The sequence below is a fragment of the Cyprinus carpio genome, chromosome A16 (assembly GCF_018340385.1).
Source record: "Cyprinus carpio isolate SPL01 chromosome A16, ASM1834038v1, whole genome shotgun sequence".
Taxonomy (NCBI): domain Eukaryota; kingdom Metazoa; phylum Chordata; class Actinopteri; order Cypriniformes; family Cyprinidae; genus Cyprinus; species Cyprinus carpio.
This window is the reverse complement of record NC_056587.1, coordinates 2,108,924-2,130,359: the sequence shown is the minus strand read 5'-3', so window position 1 is coordinate 2,130,359 and position 21,436 is coordinate 2,108,924. Positions and strand designations below refer to the sequence as shown.

Sequence of the window (21,436 nt, the reverse complement as noted above, 5' to 3'; positions counted from 1 at the left end):
TGTCTGGTTTTCTTCCTCTTGCTTACTCCTTCTCCATCTGTTATCTTTCACCTCAACAAATCTCACCAATTATAAAACCCATCTCGTTTTTCTCACTCTCTCCCCTTCTCAATCAACTTTCAACTCCACCACAATGCTCTTACTCCCTCCTTCACTTCTTGTGTCTGCGTCCCGTGCCCATGATCTCTTGCTCACACCTAAAAGAACCAATTACAGCATTTCCCCCCTTCTAGAGCAGAACAGCGCTGAGGGGGCTGGCATTAGCAAGATAATACTAATTGTAGAGGTTATATTTAGTGCTGGGTCAGAGCTTTACAAAAGAAGGAGTGCTGATAATGATTGTGGCTATATGAGATGGCTTGTAGATGACCCTGTGCTGTAAAAAAAACAAAAAAGTCAGCTTAGACAAATGAAGAAGTCCATGAGGGGTTGTTGTGATATGGGGAAGTGTGCACAGATCTACCAGAAAAGAAGCCATTACAGGCATCTACTTATCTGGATGGCTTGGAATGTGTGTGTTTGTGTGTGTGTGCGTGTACCCCCCCACCCCCATGAATGAATGGCTGATGTTTTACATGGCAGACCTCATTCCTTGCAACATATGATGATATTGACATGATGAGAGAGTTCTTAATGGCTTTAAACCTGGATGATTGACTCTCTTGATAACCACATGAATAATGTTGATAACTAAACCGTTTCAGTTCCCTTTGCTTTCCATTGGAACAACATGAGAGTAAATTACAGAATTATCCTTTTTGGGTGGACCATCTCTTTAAATATATATGTATGCAATTCTAACCTTAAAACCTGATTGGTTGAAAGCCATTTTGTAAAAGGATCAACAAGGATGTAGAACCTGTAAAATCATGGTTACCCGCTCAGCCACTGCTCCCTTCCTATAATGTGCGCCAATAACGTGTTACTTAATGCAGTCAATGTGAATCTCTTCTCTACAACCGTGTGTACAAACTGAAAGTGCGAAACAACGCTCTTTTTTCCACAGTGTGTTGAATGTGGAGAGTGTGTGTGTATCTGACTCATCTCCTTTTGTAAAAAACAAACACATCACACACACACACACACACACACACACACCTCAGTGTCCATCTCACCCTATCGGACGGCAATGTGGCAATGAACAGGCATGCAGGTCCAAAACTGTCAACATGAGTACGGCTATAGGAATCCATTACTCAATAATTCAGCACAGGGAGCTGGAAGCATCAAGGTGAGACTGGGCATTCACACGGCAGACTGGGGGAAAAAACAGCCTTGCATGGGCATGAACAGAGAGGCAACAGACAGCAACATGTGCAGATGAGAGAATGAGTGAGAGGCTGTCCAGTAGCTAGTGTCAAATGTAGACATTGTTAAAAGGAACTCAAAGATTTATTTATTTCATCAGGCTTTTGACGTTTAAGTGGCTCTGTTTAATGTGAGTGATTTCACTGTACGATTTAAATTGGTGTCATGCTGTGTTGGTTTTGTATGTTTGTAATGTTTTTTTTTATTTTTAAGTTTTAATTATCTCTGTTCAGCACTTTGGTCCATTCTTATGGTTTTGAAAGTGCTTTATAAATCAAAGTTGAGTTGAGTTGAGTAGCTGGGTAGATAGCATCAGATGAAAACAGAAGGAGACGGGAGGCTTTTGCAGATGCCCAAGCCCGGACAGTGGGTTATGTGAGGGCTAGAGGGGTGGGACACTAAGTAGATGTGGGCTACAGAGCCGTCACACAAGAGTCCACACTGATAAAAGCAGCAGTATCAGGTGGAAGCTCTTAAAAAGGGCAGCTGAATGCCCTCCCCCTCCACACACGAGAGTCAGACGGCGAGATGAGAGCAATAAGGGTCTGGTAATGGAAAGAAAACACTCCAAAACAAGGGCAGCTCTCTGAATGCAGGCCCTTTTCATGTGCGTGGCAGTGTCTGGGTGAAAAGAGCGTGTGGGTTTGTGTTTTCTGGTTCAGAGACAGACTATAAACCGGAGGGCCGATATATCAAAGCAAGTGACGTTCAGATGCACTGCACCTTGCTGGTAGAATGGTCGGAGGTCTGTGCCCTTCTGTCCAATCAGATTGCAGAGGAGAGCCATGGCATTCTGCATCGTGCTGCCGACTGTGTTATTCTGGTGCACCTGAAAAAAAAAGAACAACAAAAAAACTCTTATATAAAAAAACTCAAAATATATAAATCAATATCAGAGAAAAAAAAAAAAAAAACTTTTGTGGCCCACAAGGGGGCCTCGGAAAACTTCCAGGCAGGCCCCAGTAAGTCTTCAAATTATTTACATTCCATTATATTAAGATAATCTTATTTAAAATTATAAAAGAACACACACACACAAAAAATATGTACCAAATTAAAAAGACAACTTTTTTCTGAGTTTGATGTGATTTATCACAAAAGAGGTACATATCAGCTATGTATCAGCTTAGTTAGGAGGGCTTTTGAATATCGTCTCAGACAAAAGGGTTGAGAACCACTGTTCTAAATGATTAGCGTGGGTGGATGACAAATTGAGCAAACAATTCTACAGCCACTTGGAAGGAGAGATAATATATTAACTTAGGGCAGCACTGGGCATAATTCATTACAAAGTAATCAGTGACAGTAAAATAATTATATTTTTACTAAAAAAGCAGTTTAAGAGCCAAATTTACTAAACAGGGCAAATAAGCGTGAAAAAGCAATCCCACGAAAGCACAGATTGGAGTGGAAAGTTCTGCAGGTGATCGACTGACAACAAACAAATTAAAGAACACAGACACACCCATATCATTTCCATAATGACAAACACAATCTAGAGAGTAGCACAAATTAGCAACTATCGCAGCCATGTCAAGCGCAAAATGGGTTAAGACATGCACTTTATGGGCATTAAATTATATTGCAATTACCAGTAAACTGTCTGCCACAAATGCATTTGCAGAAGGTCAAAAAAAAAAAAAAAAAACCCTGTTCATGCCTTTTCATTGCTAATTTTTCACTGTGTGTCTTTAGTAAATTTAGTAAATCAGTAGGGCTGCAACAACTAATAGATAAAATCGATAATTATCGATAATGAAAATCATGGACAACGAATCTCATTATCGATTAGTTGGTCTGCCCACAGTGCACGTCCAACTTCAGCCAGTCGCATCAAATTACAGCACTGAATAACACATTTCTAGACAAAAATGCATCTAATAATAGTGGAGGAAACAGAATGAGCTCTTGCAGAAAAAGTATGTAATACAGGCTGCCCAAAACATGAGAAATCTTTATTTTAATTTTCAAGATGATGCATTAGCATAATGGCTTGCCCTGTCAGTCGCTTTTACAGATACGTGTGTGCATCCTCAGCGCAAAAAACTTTCATTTAACGTTCATATCCTTATCTGTAAATGTCACAAATTCATGCGAGCCTTTCCATTTTTGCATAAAGACCTGTCCTGACAGTCTGCGTTAAGTTGAAATCTTTACTGAAAGAGCGCCAGCGCGGCAGGCACACACATTAAACAGACGGAACACAGTAGAGAGGGAGACACTATTCAGAGCAAAAACATTGACTGTGCTGAAATATCTGGTGTTGAACATTAAATATATGTTTAAACATCAACATGCAGTGTGAGTAATTTATGAGAGTACTAGAAACTGAAGGGACAGCAGCGTGTAATTGTGTGAATATACATGTCAGACGCTTTCACAGGATAAAGAAATGACAGTAAGAGGAGACTGCCTGTGATCAAAGTGTTCCTGCAGAACTTCACTGTGATTTTATTCGTCCTAATTATCTGTATTATTTTCATTTTTGATCTAGAGATTTAAACTATATTGCCTACAGTGATTAACACATTTATTAAAACAAATTTATGTAAGGTTTACCAATTTTGTAAGGTTTGTGCCACTGCTGCTCTAAACTAACAGTATTAGTAATTACCAAAATTAATTGGTAATTACCATTTTTTAGCTATCTGTATTGGTTAGTCCTCCAATATGCGAAAGCTCTTTAGTTACAGTAGTAGGCTATTTCTAATGCTATAAAATAATTATTGCTGTTATCTATGAAAGAAAGGCAGAAAAAATAGTCAAGCGGTTTATGTTTTTTATTTTTTTATTTTATTCAGATACACAGAGGTATGATGGTATGATAGAGGTATGCAAGGTTAAGTGTATGGATTACATTTGAAAAAGAATGAGAAGCAAATATAGACATTCTGTAATACGTTGAGCAGAAAAAAATAAAACTTTACTGTGAAAAACAAATTCCTCAAAGAATATATGATTTACAGTTTATCAGAGAATGAGACTCATCTCAGGTACACAGGCAGACGTATCTGCACACATACACATGTGACACAAGCAATGCACCAGGGCTGACGGAGCAATGGTGGCGAGCTAACTTTTGACTCTGCACTTTTCTACTGGGATGGTGCACCAGCATTTGCTGTAAAGGTTTAAACCATGCTTTATTGCTCACTGGCGCTTAACAACAGTGTATTGATTCAGTACACAGTATACACTAATGTTTTGATATTTTCAGTGAATTTGAGCTATGCAAAGCCCATTCATTCAAGACATGCATTTAATGAATGAAGAACATAAGCAAGAACATAATATAAGTTTGAATTCTGCTAATACTCGAATGAATGGTAGTTGACATGTAGTTGCAAAGTTACTTATAATCAGCGGAATGTCTAAAGTGGTCTATTAAAGTTCTACCCCCCACCCTTTCTTTTTTTTTTTTGTAAAGAAAATAAGCCACTCAAGACTGTGTAGTACAGTGATTTCCTCAAAGTTAGTAATTTTGGTCATTTTAGTAAATAAGTAGTTAGCAATTTTACACCATGTTGTGCCAAATTATTCCCCTTAACCATGGTATTATCGCTGTAGCAGCCTTTTTGTTGCTTAGTGCGGAAATCCAAGGCACTAAAACACTTTCAGTAAGACAAACACTGCCAGCTACAAAAAACAGCAACAGGAAAAAGTGCAGATCATCAATTCCACTTTTGTGTAGCATCTATTTTCAAGAGTGGAGAGTGAACCTAACCAGAGAGGGCAGAGGTGCTATCAGATAGAGCCAAGCCTCTGCCCTTCTCATCTCTCCCCAAGGCCGGACACCCAAGGCTGGGTGAGGCCAACTGGGGGAGCCGGGTAAGGCCGGAGGTGTCAGGACGGTGTTGTCTGGGTCTTTCGACTCTAGGGTCAAAGACACTGTCTAATCCTGCAGTGAGCTCAGGTCCAGGGGCCGATTAAAAACATGATAAACAGACAAAGAAAAGCAGAAAGGCGGCAGAAGAAGGAGGGAAAAAAAATCGATGGGGGTTTTAATTAGAGGTCTGGGTGAGGCTTGGGAGAGAAAGAGAGATAGAGAGAGAGGAGTCTGGCCAACTCTACTGGCTGACAGACAGATAGAAAAGGGTATGTCTGTCCCAGGGGAATCTCAGAGCCCCTCCACAGGCTGTGCAAGAATTTTCGAGGCCTGGAATCATTACTTTTTTTCACTTTATTTCCGCACGGAGACTTGGGAGAGGTGGAGTGGAGGGGTCATTGTGCATTTATCAGGAACCTTCAGTCCATACATTAATATAGCCCAGACACTTACAAACTGCAGGAGAGACAATGAGGAAGCATTTAATATTGGATCAGTGCTAAAAATAGCTTGTTTAACAAAAGCAGTAGTACTGGAGTTTTTACCACTGATTTTACACATCATCAGTGTAAGGTGGTCTCTTATATTTGTAGAAAGACAACCATTAAGGCCCCTATATACGTTAAGCAAAATCAGAGAAAGAATTGGTGTGACGTCATTTGGAGTTTGTTTTGGGACTTTGAAACAGTTTGCCAAAGCAAACTTTCCAGAAATGTAACTTCTCCAAGCTGGTAAACACCTTTGAGGTTAATATGGTCTGTGGTGATTTGCTGACATGGAAATCCTCTCTGGTTCATTTCTTCCGTTCAGTCTGTTGAGGTCAGACATGAGTAAAAACATGAACAAACTGGAGAGCTGTTTTTTTTTTTCAGAAACTGAAGTTGTAAATCTAATTGAAAGTGACAGCAACGTATTGCATATAAACAAACGTGCCGCAACTTGAGTGTCAAATTGCAGAGCTGGTACAAAAATATCCACATCATGATTAGATGTTTTCTTAACCGTTTTATCAATGCTGACATTGCTGTTGTGTGTTAAACATGCATGCATTTACATATTCATCTAAACGCCGCTCTCAACAGGGTGGGCGGCACTGGGATGTTCTCTAATACAGTGGTTCTCAACCACGTTCCTGCAACACTGCACATTATGCATCTCTCCTTTGTCTGACACACTCATTTCAGGTCTTGGATCTCTACTAATAAGCTGATGATCAGGTGTGTTTGATAAAGGAGATATGGAAAACATGCAGTGTTGGAGGGGGGCTCCAGGAATGTGGTTGGGAACCAATGCATAACGCTGCTCAGGTATTTCAAACAATTTTTTTCCTCTATGGAGCAGGATCAGCATTCCAATTACCAAGCTTAACTACTGTAATTTTCTTGCAAACCAGAGCACCTTTAAACAAATAATTACAATTGTGACAGTGTATGCATACTGACAAACTATGCATTAACAAGGCAGTTGTCCCTCTGAACAGTTTCCTATAACTAGGGAAAAATGTATTGCTAATCCAATTTTATAGATTAAATATTTCCTTTTTTCATATTATATTTAACTTTGAGGTAACACATTACATTAAAGGGGTAATATTCAGAACGCTGTCTTACACTTCTATTACTACATTAAAAACAGCCACCTTTAATTTCTGCTCCTTAGGTTGAAAAGAACAGCTAAAAGCTTTCAGTGCACATTTCATGCTCAGAAAGTGTGGCTGAGCACATCTCGGCTTGAGAACATCAATGGTTTCTTTTCCTGTCAGATCTATACTGACAGGTCACATTCAACAGAAAGCCATGGCAGTACAAACTGTGAGCTAAGCAGTGTTGGAGTCATTCTTTAAGTTTTGTCTCAATTATACTATACAATGACACTGAAAGGGTCTTTCTTTCTTTGAATTGCTCATGGCTGCCTTGCTATTTAAGTGACTCAAGTAAAGAGTAAAGACGGTCAAATAAGGATTTTCTTTTAAAGGGGTCATAAGATGCGATTTCAATTTTTCCTTTCTCTTTGGAGTGTTACAAGCTCTTGGTGCACATAGAAGATCTGTAAAGTTGCAAAGACTAAAGTCTCAAATCCAAAGAGATATTCTTTATAAAAGTTAAGACTTGTCCACGCCCACCTAAAATGGCCCCCTCAAGCCCCATACTGTTCCTCACTCAAGCCGCTGGCCATTCCTCACTCTTTGCAAGGACAGTCTGGTGCTTCTGACTCATGGTATGCAAGTAGGTTTACGTATGTTAAGGATTTGCCCTTGATGATTCAAACGCAAATTTTGAGCAGTGTAGAGTAGCACTTGTTGTTTGTCATTTCTCCAATCACAAATGCAGACATGGTTTTATGTTAACCGGTGCGATATGCAACGCAATGCGTAAAAAGACAGTATAAGTCATTATAATCAGTAATTATGTCCCCACTGGATGCAACAACTGCCTCATTTGTAATGGGTTTTATTGTTTTTTTCCTGTCATGCTGGTGTTCTGACCGGGACACGCCATAACAGTATATATTGAGGGGCATAACATATCCGTCAGACGCTTGAAACATTTGGCCGATCACAACGCACTGGATAGCTGGCCAATCAGAGCACACCTCGCTTTTCAGAACGATGAGCTTTGTAAAAAATTACGCATTTCAGAAGGCGGAGCATAGAGGAGAAACAATAATCTACAGTATGTGGAAAATAATGTGTTTTTTGAACCTTTAACTGCTTAAACATTTCATTACACCAAATACACAAAATAATGTTATTTTTAGCAACATCATATGACCCCTTTAAATAAACTCTGGGTTTTACAGTTTCATGGGAAAACTGCACATGACTCTCTGTTTGACATGCTAGTTGTATAATTGCGAACTGATTCCTAGCATAATCTAAGTAGAGCTGAATGGGATGGATATATGTTAAACAACTGTCATCAGTATTTTTCTCTTCTTGAAAGTTTCAACCAATAAGGCGCTTTGGTATTTGGGCTACACCAAGAAGACTCACCTCAGCGCATTAACACAATTCAAATGTTTGGTAAGCTGTAATCCTTTCGCTTGTTATAGCAAACAGGCCCAAACCTCTGTGTGGAGGCAGTTTGTGAACTGGAAGCACAGCAGTATTGAGGGATTGGGATTAAAGGTGATGTGAGGCTGTAGCTAACATCTCTTACGGCTCACTAGCTTGCTAAGATGGCCAAAGAAGTCAGACAAACCTCTCTCTCTACTTGTTCATTAGTGATCTCTTGTTCATTATTTAGAGTCCTCAGCTTCTTTTCATGTCCTCCCAGGGCTCATGAGGATGAATGGACCGTATCTGAATTACACTGAGACTCAGAGACTCTAATTGAAACAAGCGGTTGAAACAAGTTCAGTTTGGCCTCGAAAGAAAGTATAACATGAGACCAGTAGACACAAAGAAGGGTGAGCTTAACTGATAAAACAGTTCCCATTTTTTCTTCTGATTGGTCAATACAGCATTCCAGCTGTGCTAAAATCCATGCTATAAATATAATACTATGACATGAAACACCTGTTCAGAATAGCAGCAATTATAAATTTTACATTATATATATCTATATATGTATATAAAAGTATGTACTCTTTTTGTGAAGAAAAGGTTCATACTTTTGAGTTTGTAGCAGAATAGTAGGCAAGCTTTGGGACATACTACTTCATCAGAACTGCGTCATTAACAGACGCTCAGTTGCTTAGTTACGTACATCCTGCCACCATCCTGTATTATATGGAGGCAAGATATATATATATATATATATATATATATATATATATATATATATATATATATATATATATATATATATATCTTGCCTCCATATAATACATATTAAATTTACATATTATTTTTAAGCACAGCACTGCTTTGTTTACAATGGTAACCAAGGAAATGCTGTATTGCTGCTGTTCCATCAGCGCCACCTGCTGTCAGAGAGTGAATCTGTTGCTGTGTGCCAATTCGCATACTATCCGTCCTAAATAGTAAAATAGTAATAGTATGTCAAAATTAGAATTAGTATGTCCCAGATCAGAGTATGTTGAAATGAGTATTCCAAAGGTACCCGGATGGTTTACCTACTTCCAGTAGAAATTCGAAGTGCAGATCTGTGCATACTCTAACGGTTAATATTGCCCACAACACATTGCGCAATGGACAAGGAATCGATTAGAACTAGAGGTAGAGAAAGTGGTTAGAGTGATAAATAATATCTAACCTGTTGAAAAAAAAAATTAATAATGTTATCCACATTATATTTCATCTGCAGCAACACTTTGAACTTTATAATGATACATTTGGTCATTAACTTTTAAATGCATCATTATGCAAACATATGAGCAGAGTTCTCGGCATGATAGACCCACAACTGGCAGATCAACGTTCCTCTTCATTTCGCTCCAATACTGTAGGAAATTTAATTAAACAAAATATGAGTAATGTTAACATTAATGACGCCGTTATGATGAAGTAGTATGTCCCAAAGCTTGCCTACTATTCTGCTACAAACTCAAAAGTATGAACCTTTCCTTCACAAAAAGAGTATATACTTTTATGGCATAGTATAAGTAGGTGAATTGGGACACAGCATGGGTCTTATTCAGTCCGTCTGCTGTTTTTGTTTCGTGCAGATGTTTTATGTAGTATAGTTTCACGAAACTAAAGTCAGACCATTCTATTTTTGTTTAAAATTTCAAATTATGCAATCTGTTTTAGATAAAAACTGCTCATGCTGCATGTATTCAGCATCTTTGTTTTGATCATGATTAAAGTGCAGTGGTTACTTCTAATTTTGAATGGAAAGAGCACCGGCAAATCCTTTGTTTATTTTGAAGCGATTTATTCATTTTTTTTTTTTTTTTAATATATGAAGTCTTATTTATTTAATTTGGGGTTTGTTTTAAAATTTCAATTTAGTTTAGCTATTTTACATGTTTCAATTTCACAAAAGAAATGTGCATAATTTTGTCCAAGCAAAAATAAAAGGACCATTTTTCATTTATAATTTTTCTGAAATCTAAAAAAAAAAGGATAAAATTGCATCGTGAGTTCAGTGAATCGTTACATCCCTAAATTTTAATATATTTTAAGATTTAAGTCTATAATGGCAATGAATTTTCAACAGCCATTACTTCAGTGTCACATGATCCTTCAGAAATCATTCGAAAATGCTAATTTGGTGTTCAAGAAATAACAAAAACATATCAGTTGAAAATGGTGGAGCTGCTTGATTTTTTTTTTTTTTTTTTTTTGTGGAAATCAGATCAATTTTCAGATTGTTTTATGAGCAGAAAGATCAAAAGAAAACCTTTTCTTTGAAATGTGTAACAATGTAAAGGTTTTTACTATTACTTATGATCAATTTAATGCATTTTTGCAGAGCAAAAAAGTATTTCTTAAAAAAATAAAATCTCACTAGCCTCAAACCTTTGAATGGCTGTGCATGTAAAAACCATTTCGAGTGACTAAAGGCTGTTCCGTAGCATGAATACAGTCATAGCTAAAGGAGACGCAGGCATTCAGCTGTAGACCTTTAGTTGTAACTATTCACAAGAAAACATTTTCTCTACACAGCAAACCTTGAAGAAAACACACACACAAAACCTAATTTCAGGTATGAGAACTAGAAATACTAAAACCTGTCTTAATGAGCATGACTAATGACCTTGTAATCAATAATGGCCAGAATTTTATATCAGCACATCCTTCCCAAATAGTTCATAAATTATCTGCCGAGGTGGAACAAGAATTTAATGAATTTATCAATTTGAAAATGTGCACGCTTTGAAATGAATTTTCTCTCCAGATATTAAACCTGAATGATCCTCTCATGCTGTTTGATTGAATCTCCTGCCAGACAATAGCAACTGACCAAATAAAATAGGGCTTAACTGCTGAGGGAATTTCCAAAGCAGACGCTATAGCTGCGAGAAAAAAGACAAGCACAGATGAACGTTACAGGTCTGAGATGAGCCCACCACATCGGCACAACTGCAGCAACTGTGAGTACAGACCAAAGAGAAAAGAAAGAGAAAAGAAACCAGGTAAATGAAGATAACAGAAGTGCAATCAGCTCACTGCAGAACACTGCGGGAAAAGAAGCTGAAGAGCGAGACTACTGAATATTCTGACTGACAAGATCATAGTGAGGAGGTGCGCCACTGATTTCAACTTTCAGTTGTAATATTGTATTCATGTTTTCATGCATAATGTTTAACTTTACATAGTAATAATATTGGAAACACTTTACAATAAAGCTCCATTTGTTTACATTAGTTGACAAAAACTAATAGTGAAAAATACAGCATATCTTAATCCTTGTTATTACACAGCTCTGTCGAATACTTGATTCTGATTGGTCAGTCACAACATTCCGAGGTATGTTATCCCTGGATAACAACCTGTAAAAGCTAATAACACAGGCTCATCCGGGTAACAGCAGTTGGCACTGTACTCTTGCTTGAATTATTTTTTATCTTGGTGGAAGCTTTGCGTTTGTTTAGCTAATAAAATATTAAAACTCGATTCAAAATGGTGTACAATTGTTTAATTGTGTCATCCTGGTATCGCGGATTTCGCTCTCGTTTCATACAAACCCAGCTGCTGCCATTTTGCTACGATTGTTTTGTACGCTGTAATGGATTATAAGGGAACTAACAAACTGGCAAGGTTTTAAAACATTTTCGTCTTAATTCTTTTATTGCCTTAATTATTTTGTGGTGAAATGTTGTGTAATACATGGTTTGACTGCACCGTTTCCCTTAAATGTCCATTAAGTTTGAATTTGCTGCTGTCTTTACGGAAGCTTTGCGTTCAAATATTTCAACTCAAATCAATATTTAGCATCTAATTATTTACTTATGTGACAAGTAGCCGTGTAATAAGCGGGATTTGCGTCAGGGTCCTGATCACCCTGTCGGGGTTTATTCTGCGAGAACAACCAACTGGATATACATTATCCCTTACTTATTGTTAATTTACGTTGTTAATGTTAATGGATCTGAGCTAACATAAAACAGTTGTATTTTTATTAAGTAATCACATATATTGCATGAATAACTATAATGAATATTGCAACAAATGCATTTTTTATTGTTAGTTAATTTTAGTTAATACAATAACTAATGCTTAAGTTTGAACTGGAAGTTGCTACTGACTTCAATATTATGATGTATTTCAAACTAAATAGAGGGTGAGGGTTTATTTTAGCACACCTCTCGCTGGAAGCAAACTAATGGTTGAAGGGGAGTGGTTAAATATATTTAGTCAAAGTCATCAAATTGACATCATCAGAGAAGGAATGCCATTCTATAGCAGAAGTAAATTACCAAGGCCTTTTCCCCCTGGTGGATTAGACTAGCAATGTGTGGTAACTAGCAATGTGGGCAAGACTAGCAATATGCAGTAACAAAGGAAATGGTGTCAATTTTGATTTCATGTGAACTTTAACTATTGGGACCTTATTGTAAAATGTTGTGTCCTCTTTTTTTGGCTAATAATTGTATCGTGTATCATTGTATCAAATTATATCATTGTATAATTTTTGCATATAAAATGCCCTATGATCAAATACTTAGACTGTGGTTTTATTTGGTTGGCTTGGCATGGGAAAGCATATCCTTTGGAAAATTAAATTACAGTGCAAGAGACACTTTGGGACTAAGGCTTACATTAACCTTGAAAAGTGGTTGCAATGCAATGGTAATTTTTCACTTCAGGTAATGGGAACGTCAAAGGATCAATCATGAGATACTTCTTGAAAATCTGTTGGCTCTGGATTGCTGCTGGGCAGCTCAACAATGTCCATTTATCAGAAAGCTTCAAAATTTGTAAGAAAAAAAAAAAATCTAAAGCATTTTTTTTTTCTCAGCTCTGCCATTTAGATTGGCCTATTGGAAATAAGTATGTATGTGTGTTTGTGAGTTTTCGAGGAGGTGGGGTATGTTGACTGTTAACAGTCGATGTAGGGTCCACTAATGAGAATGTAACGTGCTGTTGAACAGGGCCTCACATCCACACTCCATTAACTCTGCAAACCCAATTACACATTGCACTCTGATAGGTCAGACCCCTACTGCCTCATTTACATAATAACTCAATGGATAGTAGGATGTGAACATGCTCAGAGGGAAAGGTCTGACTGTTACACACAAACATATGCACACATCATGTATATGGCTAAATTTGCCAGTATTTTTACACCTATAAAATACTTTATCATGTTTTGTTAAAGGATTAGGTCATCCAAAAATGAAATCCAGGGTTCCTACACATTTCAAAATTCCATACTTTTCCAGACTCAAATTTACTCTTAGTAGGTTTTCAGGCCATATTTAACATACATGGTTCATACAGCATTATTTTCAACATTATATTTGGTATATAGTACAGTCATCTGTAAATATTTTTATTTTCTATGGGGGTTTTCATTGGTTTTCTTGCATACAGACTTTTGCATGTACTAAAGAAAGGGATTTTCTGTGTGCTTACGCATTACATTTTCTAGTTTTATATACTATAGTTTTCTTTGTGCGTCAATGCCATCTTACTATAAAGAAAACGAGAGCGTGGATGCACATGGATTAACAGAGATGTATTTGCTCAAAATTAGGCTTTCCTTAGGGTAGTACCTCTACTATCAAGGCCTAATGTCTAATTTTAAACATGCTCTGTGGCGGCAGATAAACCATGACACGAAATGGGCTGACAGCACAATACAGCTGTGTGCATTGTTCTGTTTGACAAGTTCAATGGTCTATAAAAGACTGGAACTGTTAAAAAAAAGTGTTAAAAATTTGGCTTTCTTTATGTTATATTTCAAGGCCTTATCTCTGCTTTAACACATCGCCTACTCTGTGGCAGCCAAGAAACCGCACCACGAAATGGGCTGATGGCACAATAGATGGGTCAGTGTGCACTGTCCTATATGCTAAGTTTAATGGTTTCATGTGCACACACGAAAGTCTGTATATATTTATTATTTTTGCAAAGATGCCAAAACACACTTCTTGTATGACAAATTTATTTTCATTAAAAATATATTTTCTATTAAAGAAAACTAAATAGGGGCACAAGTCTGGAAATGCAAATATTTTTCCATAATCTGCTTTCTTTTTTCCATACTTTTCCAGACCTGGAAATTACTTCCATACTTCTCCAAATTGTGTAGGAACCCTGGAAATCTCTGATCTCTGTCATCATGTACTCACCATAATGTTGTTCCAAACCTGGAATCTACGATTATTATTATTATTATTTTTTTTTTTTGTAAAGTCAAAGACATCTCATTTCACCTCACTCGCTGATGCTTTTATGTAGTTGAATTTCATGTAATGTTGGTTAAGAAAGTATGTGGACTAAAATCTCCTTTTAACATTTGCTTTGCTGACAGCCATTGTGTGTGTCATTGTGTAGTGTCAGCTGAATGTTCATTCGCTCCTCGTGTGCAAATAATACTCTATATATTTGGTTATTGTTACATTTAACTAACATTTTGAATCAGAATTAAATAAACACATAAAATACACTGTCATTCAAACCTTTGAGGTCAGTATGATTTGTTTTTATAAAATAATTTTTTTCAACAAGAATGCATTAAATTAATCAAAAGTCACAGTAAAGTGTTTCAAAAGCTTTTGTTTGGCAGTTGTATTTGTCAGTTTGGAAAGGAAATGTATTAGAACTTTTATTGTTAAATTGAATTAAATGCTTTAAACATGAATTAAGCAGTTTCAGAAATGTCTATTTGTCAATTCGAAATGCGATTTAATAAGACATTTATTCTGGAATTAATAAATTAATAATTGATTCCTTTGTTTCATTTTTAATAGAAACTTCTATTCATCCATTTTGTGGTAGACGGAAATAGTGTCATTATTTTCTGATAATTTCCCCCTCCATTGAAGCATAAGCATTAAGATTCTAAAATCCCATTTCTGTTTTTTTTTTTTTTGTGAAGGAGATGCAGTGAAGATATATTTATTTATTTTTTCAATGATTTAATTCTCTGCTATTTCTTACAAAACCTATCATATGGTTTTAGAAGGTTTGTACTGCAGCACACTAGTTTTTTTATTTTTTTATTTTTGAGGATTTATTGGTCCTTTTTGGAGCTTGAAAGCCATGGTCACTATGACAATGACGATTATAAGGAAAATAACTGTGAGAAGATGCTTCCAAATAAGGAAGTAAGGAAGTAAGTAAATAAATACATTTACAGCGTAAAAGTTTAGAATGAAATGGGAGTCAGTAAACAACTAAGTTCATCTTTGATTTAATTATGCCTTTAAAATAACCAAAACAGTGAAAGTCCGTCTAGGACTGATAAAACTCTACCAATCTATTCCTTTGCCTTAAATACTTTGATGCATTTCTGCAACAGGGCTAATGTCTCCAACATAGTTTTTTTTCTGATTTTCATAAAGCTCATAATTTTCTGCTAATTCCATTGCTTACCGAAGTCAGAGTACAATACCCAAAGGCAATAAATGAATCAAGCAAACAGACAGTGAGGAAACCAGAAGGCTCAGAAGCACACTTACCTCTATGACTTGAAAGATAGCAGGCAGGAGACGGCTCTCTCTAACAAGCCTGTTGGGGAAAACACACACACACAAATACACACATTTAGCTTGTGACACACACATTTACTTTATGGCACTAGGCCCATGTTCCATCTTCATTAGTGTGACACTTGTGCGTGCATTTGGGTTTTGGCACTGAACGGGACCGCTGAGGTGTGAACGCTCCATCGTGCCAAGATCAGTCAGCTAGGAAAATGACCTTTGACTAATCCAGTGACGAGTGAAAAAGAAAGAGAAAGAATGCTGCTGAAAGGATGAAAGAGTGAGAGATTGATGGAGGGAGAAAGTCAGATGGAAAACACACAACAATTTATTAAGAGTGAGAAACAGAGGGCCTGTGTGTACAAACCTAGTGAGCTGCCTACCTAGACAGCATTTTTTGGGAAACACAGAATAAGATTATTAGATTATAATGATCAAACATTCAGTCAAGAGTGAAGCTCCACTAGGCTCACATATTTAAAAATGCTTATGATGCCCGAAAAAGCTGTGGTTGCCAGAAATTTACTGTAACCATATAGTGATACTGTTTCAGGTATTATGGGATGGCATACGGATGCCTGCATATTTTACAAACTTCATTAAGCGACATTATGTTAATATACCATGTTACCTAATTATTACCTAACTACGCTTTTTGCTTTAAAATGGACTGCTAACAACCATAATAATAAAAGATGGGAAAATAGAAAGCCACAGGATGAATCAGAGTTGACTGTAAATGGTAGCACATGATAATAAAATAATACTATAAAAATTAACTAAATAACAGAAAATGTAACACAAATGGCTAAATGTACATTACTGATAAAAAAATAATGAATGAATAAATTATTAAATAATAATTAATAAATAATTAGTGCATCCCACTCTAATGACATGGTAAATAATACTGTACATGCAAAACCATACATTTGACAGTATTTTACAATAAAATTAAATTGTATGTGATGTTCAACCATTAACAATTTTTTTAAAACTGAATCAAATGATACTGTCAAGAGGGACAGTTCAAATCATTAGACTGTAATATTTAAACACATCTATGATGCCCAAAAATGCTGTTTATGTAGGCAGTTCACTTTTTTAAAAGAACATTCAAAGGCACAGTAATCCCAAATGTTGTCTTTACTTAAGTAATCATGAGTAACATTACTTAAATTTTTGTTTAAGTTTGACTTAGTTTCCTATAAAATATGTTAACTTAAATTCCAAGTGTTGTGAACTCAAAATCCTAATTTATTAAAATGGCTTTATTAAATGTGATTGGCTGTGCCAGCTGCTCTGCCTGGCAACAAGACAACTACTGCACTGCTTGGAAAATATTTACAAAAGGTGGGTCTCTCTTCATCTCATCTGTTGCTGGCTCTACTGAAGTGAAGTACAACTTGTAAACTGTAAATGTATTTGCTTAAATCTTAACCATAGGTTAATCAAGTTACAAGAATGAATATGGCTGCTACTGCCGAGACCAGTTGGTGATGTTTACTAGTTAGTAAACATTGCCATCTTCACACTCATCAATAATAAGTAGCTACGGAGAGAACTAGATCTTATTAGCTAGATGTAGTTGATCTACCTTCCAATATGTTTGCAATTTTCAATTATAGCCATGGTTTAGCTGTAGATCTTGTGTCCCCCCAGGTCTCCATGGTTTTTAACAGAATTACTGGCAAAACCTAAAGCAGGAGTTCTATAAAAACCTTGTCAGACACAGTACACAGTTCATGAACCCATTTAAAGCCAAAAGTGGGCTTCTTGGTCTATCCCTGTTGAACTTTTTAGAGCAAATAAAGGTTAGTTACTATGAGACTCATTGGAGATAACATAAAATGCATTACATGTTATCAACATTGTATGCATTTCTAATGTGTTTAAGCAATGCATGATTGTGATGGCAATTCCATTTTAATTCCATTAAAAAAAAAAATCGACCCAAAAATACTATGTGTAATATTGTTACCATATATATATATATATATATATATATATATTTTAAGTAAATACCTCGTTCCATTTTTTACAGTAAAGTGAACATAAAAGTAAAAAAAAAAAAAAAAAAAAAAGTAGAGTGCTCAAGAGCAGTAAGTTAAGTGAATTTTGGGATTCCCCATTACTCAGTTTAACTGAGGGAACAAGTTTACTCAACTTATTAGGGTCTTCGGTGTGTGACTATGACTGTCAAAAGTAACTGTACAAGTAGGCAGCTCACTAGGTTCAGAACATTTGAATTAATTTTTTGATGTGTCTACAATGTCTAAAAAGGCTGTCTAGGCAGGTAGTTTACTAAGTCCAAACTGAATACTTTGAACACATCTATGATGCTCAAAAACGCTATAGACATCAAGTTCAAACTTTACTAATTAAATGTTTAAACATAAATATAATGGGCAAAAATGAATCATGTTGAAAGTGTGTCTTTACTAAAATGTGCTTATTTAGTTTAGTAAATCAAACAGTTTAGTAACCAAATATGGTTACACCTAAAAATGCTGACTAGGTAGGCAGTTCACTAACGTTTAAATCATTTAAATAGAATGTACATACATGTCTATAAGATGCATGAAACTGCTGAGATGATAGACAGCTCACTTGGACTGTATATAATTATGATGTCCAAAACTGCTGACTACGCTGTGGCTACTCACTGGACTCACTTCATTTGAATAGAACCTTCAAAAACGTCTTGGTAGACAGTCCATTTGGTTTGAATGTAATGTTCGAAATGGCCAAAATGCTGTCTAGATAGGGAACTCACTAGGTTTTGAAATACAGCAAGAGAATGCTCCAGAAAGCCTGGCTCAGAGGAGTAATGGAAGCCTTTATTGAATGTGACTTGTAATGTTCACTTATTAATTAAGGTCTTTAATTCACAGTCAATTACCACATGCAAAAGGTGCGTAGAGCAGAATGCCACAATCTGAGAAAAGGACAGACAGATAAAATGAAATTAGCTGAAGGGTCACATTTGGAATACTTACAGTACTGTGCCCTTCCTAGTCAATACAGTGATATATGACATATTGCCATAGAGTTATTTGGCCATTCTCCCCTGAGTGTGTCCTCTATGGAGGATACAGTTTCTTTGAGTGAGAAAGAGCGAGAACTGCTCAGTACCTGAGATAAGGTGAATGCAGAGGTCTGTATGAGTAAATCTCCCACTAACTTGTGGAATTCTTGTTATATGAACCCAAAGCCACAGGTAGAGAAAGAATTATCCTCTTTGTGCCTGAAAGTCAGCACAGCTCACAGCCTGGGATTTAGGGAATTTTCTAAGTTAAAAACAGGCTTTACTGTGCAAAAAAAATTGTGTATTTTGAAGGAATTGGGTAAAATAAATAAATAAAATAAATAAATGAATAATAATAATAAAACACACACACAACCAGAAACAGGGACAGCAACAGCAATGTTATTTTGTTAGACCCCATGAAATTAGCTTTGAATTAGCAAAAATACAGTAGAAATTAATAATAATAATAACAAAAAACCTTCAGTGTCAATTGATCCTTCAGACATAAATAATTTGAATATGCTGATTAAGTGCTTAACAAGGTTTCTGCAGGATTTTTAAGCTCAAATTCTAGACTTTTTAAGACATTTTTAAGACCTGCACAAATAAAATCACAACCATACAAGTGGGGTAGGGCAATGTCTATAGTAACATTAAATTGTAAAATGACTGTAAAAATCATGATTTAAGGTTCAGATACAAGTTTTCACAAAATCAAAGTTTTATAAAATGATACACTTCACATTTCAGCCTTTAAACCATTTTTATAATTTTTTATAAAATGCATTATTTTCTTATCGATCCACTAGTTCAAATTTACAGCTCTCCGTGCTTGCAGGGTAAAAAGAAGGGTTGATTTTCACATTGGTCTGAACAAAAACAATATACAGAATTGAATAGCAAGTTCTATAAAATAGTATTAACTGCTAATAGATACATAAATACAAAAACAATAAATAAAGAAAAATAATAATAAAGAAAAGAAAACAAACAAACAAACAAAAACAAAAACTATAGGGTCCTAAATGTGGTCCTGATACTGCAGCCTCCGTTATTGCAAGAAAACAGGCTTATTGAAAATGCAAATTCATTTTCTACCAGCAGGAGGCAATTTCAGAACGGCAAAAATAGCAGCACAGCACCAGACTCTGAAACGTATATCGCTCATGTTTACTTAATGAAATCATAGCCTTTTGAAGTTCAATCGTCACATTAAGCCATATCGCAATCTTGGGACCAGACTCACGAAAATCTTCTTCAGAAAGAAGTTAAGAAATTTCCTAAGATAAATTCCACGAAGTTCGTAATAATCTTCTTAAGTGTAATTCTTGAAAAACTCTTAAGTTCTCAAATATATTCTTAAGAACATCTTCATTTTTTTCTTATCTGAATGAATACATGATGCACAGATAAACTCACACTTTATTGTCTTTTTGCGCTTCCTGCAGATTACCCTAATAATCGTAAACAAGCACACTAATTTAGTCACGACTATGACTGGCGCTCAGTTTCACGTTTTTAATATAGCCTGTCATGACCTCCCGATCTCAATTTGAACAGCTGAGTCTTTACTCATTTTCAAAAAACATTTAAAGACTCATCTTTTTCGCCTGCACTTAACCAACTATTACTATTACTTACCTTTTCTTTTCTTTTCTATCAGATTCTGAAAAAAAAAAAAAAAAAAACCCTGGCTACGTGTTCTGTACTAGACTAACTGAGACTTGTCATAGCACTTGTATACCATTGTTGTTCTCTTGTTGATCTGATTGCTTCTATTGTTTTCATTTGTAAGTCGCTTTGGATAAAAGCATCTGCTAAACGATTAAATGTAAATGTAAATGTAAACTAGAGCTGCACGATTCTGGATAAATTGAGAATCATGTTTTTTTTAATATATAAATTGGAGATCACAATTCTCTCACGATTCTGAAGAAAATGTTTGTTGTATATGAATGCATATGTCTTTAAAAAATATATTCATTTGAACAAAAAGTCAGTGTCTCAATTCATAAAGACCTGTTTCACAATTCACAATTCACAACCTCCTAAATGAATAATTCAATGACAAATACTTATTTTTTTAAAAACAGGCAGTTGTTGCCACCTGCTGGCAGAAGAGAAAAGCATTACAATACATACAAGTGTTAAGATGCTTTCATTTTGATCGCTACTGCAGAGATTGTGTTTATACCCAAACTATAAACTTTTATCCCAGTACCTGTGTTATTTAAATGTCTGTATCACAAAAAAAATAATGATGTGTGATTGAAAAGACTGTTTGTGTTGCTCTTTCTGGATCAGCAGCAGCATGAATTATTCATACACATGGGCAGTGACAAAACATGGTTCTCACCCTCCACTGACATTCGCGATGTGAAACAGTCATAATAGACATAGCTGAATCATTGTCATTCACAAATAAGATTGTGTGGGTGTTTGAATCGAGATCGCAACCTTTAAACGATTAATTGTGCAGCTCTAATGTAAACTGCAAATTGTTTTGCAAGGATATCAGTACATTCTTGCGAGACCAGTCAGATCTCATCACATCCCTAATATATAGATATATAGATATTCATATCACTGATATGAATATCCAACCTTTCTGCCACAATACCAACATGTCAACACGTTAGAGTTACTAGAGTAAATCCATAGTAAATGAGGGTGATTTGTAGATTGAAAAGCGTCCTGACTCTCGTGCA

General features: G+C 35.9%; 1 protein-coding gene across 2 annotated transcripts in view; it reads right to left on the bottom strand.

Moving 5' to 3' along the window:
* The window catches only part of ulk4 (unc-51 like kinase 4), a 187,157-nt gene that overhangs the window by 60,602 nt on the left and 105,119 nt on the right, over positions 1 to 21,436 (bottom strand). For both annotated transcript variants that reach the window (XM_042771992.1, XM_042771993.1), the window contains exons 31-32: positions 15,674 to 15,722; positions 2,032 to 2,137 (exon numbers count right to left, since the gene is read on the bottom strand). In XM_042771992.1, the coding sequence (XP_042627926.1) occupies positions 2,032 to 2,137; positions 15,674 to 15,722 (155 nt within the window). The remainder of the gene's footprint in view (positions 1 to 2,031; positions 2,138 to 15,673; positions 15,723 to 21,436) is intronic.